This window comes from Lottia gigantea (assembly GCF_000327385.1).
Source record: "Lottia gigantea unplaced genomic scaffold LOTGIsca_202, whole genome shotgun sequence".
Lineage (NCBI taxonomy): Eukaryota > Metazoa > Mollusca > Gastropoda > Lottiidae > Lottia > Lottia gigantea.
Genome location: NW_008708415.1, coordinates 249880 through 255862, shown reverse-complemented (window position 1 = coordinate 255862; position 5983 = coordinate 249880). Strand labels below are relative to the sequence as shown.

At 29.3% G+C, this 5983-nt stretch overlaps 2 protein-coding genes across 2 annotated transcripts in view; both read left to right on the top strand.

Moving 5' to 3' along the window:
- LOTGIDRAFT_174571 (hypothetical protein) overlaps positions 1-1934 on the top strand; it is a gene marked incomplete at both ends in the record, with an annotated part of 6060 nt that extends 4126 nt beyond the window's left edge. The window contains 4 exons of the mRNA XM_009053909.1: positions 745-900; positions 1357-1381; positions 1599-1630; positions 1834-1934. Of these exons, the coding sequence (XP_009052157.1) occupies positions 745-900; positions 1357-1381; positions 1599-1630; positions 1834-1934 (314 nt within the window). The remainder of the gene's footprint in view (positions 1-744; positions 901-1356; positions 1382-1598; positions 1631-1833) is intronic.
- Positions 1935-3318: 1384 nt separating this feature from the next.
- LOTGIDRAFT_239176 (hypothetical protein) overlaps positions 3319-5983 on the top strand; it is a gene marked incomplete at both ends in the record, with an annotated part of 5267 nt that continues 2602 nt past the window's right edge. Inside the window, 3 exons of the mRNA XM_009053908.1 lie at positions 3319-3379; positions 3977-4240; positions 5318-5572. Of these exons, the coding sequence (XP_009052156.1) occupies positions 3319-3379; positions 3977-4240; positions 5318-5572 (580 nt within the window). The remainder of the gene's footprint in view (positions 3380-3976; positions 4241-5317; positions 5573-5983) is intronic.

Here is a 5983-nt window from a genome sequence, read left to right as displayed (position 1 = left end):
CATTGTAACTGTTAATAATAGTATAGGTGGTGATAAAAGTTACACTATAAAGATTATTGATGGTGGTAAGTTACTTAAACGCAAACCTTTATGGGAGGAAAATCAGTTTTACGTCGAATTAGGTCAAGGTTTTAGGTAAATTTATCAGATTAATGTAAATTTATAAGTTAAAAGTATTGAGTAAATTTATCAGTTGAAGGTATTGAGTAAATTTATCAGTTGGAAATATTGGGTAAATTTATCAGTTGAAGGTGTTGAGTAAATTTATCAGTTGAATGTATTGAGTATATTTATCAGTTGAAGGTATTGAGTAAATTTATCAGTTGAATGTATTGAATATATTTATCAGTTGAAGGTATTGAGTAAATTTATCAGTTGAATGTATTGAGTATATTTATCAGTTGAAGGTATTGAGTAAATTTATCAGTTGAAGGTATTGAGTAAATTTATCAGTTGAATATATTTGGTAAATTTATCAGTTGAATATATTGGGTAAATTTATCAGTTGGAAATATTGGGTAAATATATCATTTGAATGTGTTGAGTAAATTTATCAGGTCAATGTTTTCAATATTTATAATAGTTGAATGTTTTGGGTAAATTAATCCGATGAATGTATCAGGTAACTTTATCAGTTAATTGTATGAGGTAGATTTATCAGTTGAGTGTATTGGGAAAATATATCAGTTGAATGTATTGCTGAATTAAATTTAAGTATAAGTCAAATTTGATGAATAAAATCAGCTATTTCCACAGATCCTGTAACAAAAGTGGATCCTCGTGAACAATCTGGATATCAGGAAGGTTTAGGAACTGGTATTGGAATTGGTATTGGGATATTTGCTGTTATTGTAATTCTGGTTTTACTGACAATATTTATATATAGAAAATATTATCCAGGTATTGATCATAATTATTATAAATATTTGGGGGATCTTTAAAAAAAAAAGAAATTCTTTTGAGGATTATTTTATCATAACATTTAAGAGAGAAAGTCAATTTCAGTTAGGCCTACCCTTGTCTCTTATCGGAATTACAGTCTGACTTAACCTTCTCCTACATTCTGTCAGAATTGTGGCATTTGACAACCATTTACATTCTCGCGTGCAATTATTACCAATTATAATCAGGGCTTAATTACTGATACTACAAGGTTAATGGCAATACTTTCACGAAAGCGACAAATGTTTGAACTTCTAAAGAACGTTTTATTTAATTGTAAGTGAATTGGGTGTCGTATTTCAATTCTGAAAAGTATTTGGGATAGTTGAAATTGAGTCTTGTCAGTTGGTATAACAAATTCTTATTCTGCTTCGATATAAACGTAATCCAATTTTGTATTATTTTATTTTGTAGCCAATAAGAAATTACCAGAAGAAAGGTGAGTTATGTTTTCTCTCCTGATCTGGAACTTCTATTCCATTTACCTATTAAATTGAAAATAAATTAATAAATAAATAACTTATTCAGTCTTTCATACAATTTCAACTGCAGACTGGTTTGGTTGAGTACAGAAGTTTAAATCCTTATATCAAAATGTCGTTTTGGTCAAAACTGAAAAAAACATATTTGCTCATTTACATATTCTTATTTTACAGTTATGCAACGTTTTCCAATAGAATTCCAGAAGGTATATTATTACATATTATCATGGAATTATCACAATTTACACATTCAGTATGACTATCAATACTATACTCATAACGGTTCATCGCGCAAGTTGCGATGCCGCTTTACGTTGAAAAGAGCCGAGAGTCGCAGAATTTCAAAGCCCATAGATTGTAATTTTTATTCTAAGTTATTAGTTACTATGCACGCTTTTCTTCCCTACAGATAGAACATATGAAGATTTAAATACCCGTCCTGAAGTTAATGATAACAATCAACATAATTCTGGAGATGTAAAAGAAGTTGAAAATATAAGAAGAACTTAAATATAACATACTGTAACATCTGTTCAGAAAATTATTTTGCCCATTCCAAAATGCCATCTGGAAGCAGGGAAAAGAACGTTTAAGTAAAGGGCAAGTTCACTTTGGAATTCATAACCCCAATCTCTTAAATTGTCTTCTGAATTATGCCGTTCTAAAGGTTGACTTAAGAAGAAGCTGGTGCATAGTTCAAATTAAATTTTTGAAAAATTCATTTCATATTCTTTTTTGTTTTTTCATCATAATAATTCACTTTGATAATTTTGTAATAACTCTTTTCACCATATCCATGATATTTCTCCTTGTATATATATATATTAATTATAGTTAGATAGTGGATGTAGTAGAAAATGGATTTCTATCTTCTGCAGTTATCTCTCAAGGTCCATTTGATAGTATTTTTCATCATAAGATAAATATTATTTCGATTTTTTATCTTAAAATTGATACTATTTTGTAAAAAAAATTATAGTTTTTCACCTTTGATATGATATCACCCTAATGTTTCTATCTGTATATATGTTATTTGTGCTCAAATCACTAGGTCACCATGACCTAGGGTTAGAGAGTGTTAACCCTAGGGTTAAGGTTGGCGTTTACCCTAGTTTTTAAAAATCAATTAGGGTTAGCTCAGAAAAGGGTTAAAGTTTATTCCAAGATATTGCTTCCGCATGTTAAATAAAAGATCTCTTCGTTGCGCATCTGCTCAATACAAAATGGTATAGAAAAAAGAATAACACAGGGGTTTAAGGAATAAACACATAGAGTCCACTATATTTTGAGGTAGTGTAGGTAGTTATGAACACACTAAGTCTGTAGTAGTATCTATTTATCTTACCCAAAAATAAAGAAGACTGATTGTTAAAGGTTCAAATTGTACCCGGATGCGCAAAAATATCTACATGATGATAAAAGATTAGACCACATTCAATAGTTTCTTTATAATGGGAGACAACTTATTAATTAATATAAAGAATGAGACAATGAGAATGGGACAAGTGTGAGAGTGAGGTCTTTCAATCAAAATAAACAGAACAAATCAGAAATAAAAATCGTATTGGCACAACAAATTCCAGTAGTGCTGTTTTTTAGGTTACACGCACACTTTGAGCCTTCTATCTAATTGAACCTCGAAGTTGAGATTATGGGCTCTGTTCAACCGCTTTATGGGTTGGTGGCATCGGAAGGTGATCTTACCGGCTTTTTGTGGTAAACCTATTTTAACGTAATATTTTAGTGAAACCTTTTGTCAAATTTACCAAACAATTTTAGTATTTTGGTAGGTGTCTTGAATTACCGACTGGACTCAGTTGTTGAGCTCTTGAGTTATTCTGTAGTAAGGATACAGGAGATTGTATATAATATAATTTGAATATTGATGAATAACATGGAGTATAAATATATATTAATATTAATAGTTGTAGTCTATTTACCAGTACTAATTACAGGTAAGAGATGTATTTACATTGTATTTTTTCTCATATAATACATCTATAAGACCAGTTTCATGTATAAGACAAGTTTTTATGTAGAGTGAAATGACATAACAATAATAGTAAATATTACACTTCAACTTGTACTAAATGCATAATATAATAATATAATGAGATAACATGAATCGCACTGTGATTTTTGACTTGACCTAACTTTATGATTAATATTTGACTTTTACCTCCACAATATTTTCACGATATAGAATCTTTATATAAATAGTGGAATTCTTTTTCGTGTTGTATATTTTGTCAATTCAAACAAATCTGTAAGGATTTTATATTGAGAGGTTCAAACTGAAATATTCATCATAATATCAAGTTTCTATTAAGCCATGGCTTACAGTATTTTTAAGGTTTGTTCCAAAACTTAGATCAGATCGATAGTTGGTAAATAAAATGGTTGAATTCAGAATTAACTGATGAAATAATTTATCTTAACTAATGGAAATAATCTGAGATTGAAATATTGTACCAACGACAATTCTATGAGCTAATATCAAAATCAAATGGAATGAAAACTAGAAATTATTTATCATAATGTTTATATTACAGGTCAATATACTATAAGAGGAGTTCCTGAAAGTTATGCAGTGTTAGGTGAAAATTATAGATTACAATGTAATGTTACAGATTCTCCTAGTCTTGTTAGATTTTACAGAAACAATGTTATTGTATGTAGTTCATTGTCTTCAACCTGTGAGAGTCAACCAACAGACAATAGATATAAATGTGGATGTATAAATGATAACAACACACAACTATATCTCAATATAAGTAATATAAATAAACAAGATGATACAACATGGTCTTGTAGAGGTAATTCTGGTGGACAAGGATCAACTACTGTATCAGTTTATTGTAAGTTTATTTTCATTACAACTTATTTCAGATCATATTTTTTTCAAATTAATTCCTAAATAGACAAATATAAAATTCGTACAACAAAGATTGATTTAATTCTACTTGTGACAGTTTAAAACTACAAATTTAGATGTTGGCGCACAAAATAATGTTGATTTTTTTTATACAAGTATTCAGTTTAGTCTACATTTGAAGAAATAAGTATTCAAAAGTTTCAAATTAGGCATTACTAATTACACAGGGTTCATACACGCTTTGCCTCAAAAATTCAAAGACTTTTCAAGGACTCTGGGCTTGGAAATTCAAGGACTTTTCAAGGATATTAGTCTGACAGAATACACATGTACCTAACTTCTGAACTGTGAAATCAATAAAGATAGTTAATATTTGTCAATGGGGTTAATGATAAAAATATACACAATTTGACTCAACTCAAAATTCTAGGACTTTTCAAGAGAAAATGGGTTTTTTATGGTGTTTTCAAAGACTTTTTTTGAAATCAAGGTTTTTCAAGGCAACGGACGGAATTCAAGGGTTTTTCAAGGCTGTGCGAACCCTGTTACAAAATAGGCATCAGAAATTCAAACATAGGATTTGTTACTGTTAGCTGATCAATCTTCATTAATAATGTATGAGTAATAACGTCACCCCCAGATTTAGTCTGTTTTATTGAAATGTAGACAAACCAGACAAGTCGGATTATCTTTTTGAAAAGTGATTTGCACAAAATAAAGTTTTTCTTTTGTAAAGCATTATTTGTTTCAATTCAAAATATTATATGATTTTTATGCGCTCACATGCAATCGGGGGCGTATATTGGCGTCAGTCATGTCCGTCAGTCTACAATTGCTCGTAAACACTCAATGTACGATTCTTGCCGGATTTGACAAAGTTCAAAGGAAATGTATGACTGAAGGTTTGACTGAATATTTCATACTACTACTGATTGTTACTGTACTGTCAAATATTTTTATTCGAAATCAAAGCTGTCAGTGGGCGTATATTACTTTACCCGCCAAACTATCTTTACAGATGGTCCAGAGAATATAATATTTAACCCTACTAGTGATAATATAGATGTTATAGAAGGAAAGAGTCAGAATGTCAACTGTTTAGCTGATTGTAAACCAGATTGTAACATCACCTGGTCTAAGGATGGTTCAACAACAATTCTAAATAACCCTTTATCACTTAGTACTAGAGATCAAACTGGTTCTTATAACTGTACAGTTAGACATACTGTATTAAATAAACAACTTACAAAACAACTTAATGTTCAGATTTATTGTAAGTATATAATACTTTATTAATAAATACTAGATATTGGTTCTTATACCTGTACAGTTACACAATACTGTATTAAATAAACAACTTACAAAACAACTAAATGTTCAGATTTATTGTAAGTATATAATACTATATTAATAAATACTAGACAACAAACTGGTTCTTATAACTGTACAGTTACACATACTGTATTAAATAAACAACTTACAAAACAACTTAATGTTCAGATTTATTGTAAGTATATAATACTATATTAATAAATACTAGACAACAAACTGGTTCTTATAACTGTACAGTTACACATACTGTATTAAATAAACAACTTACAAAACAACTAAATGTTCAGATTTATTGTAAGTATATAATACTATATTAATACATACTAGACAGCAAACTGGTTCTTATAACTGT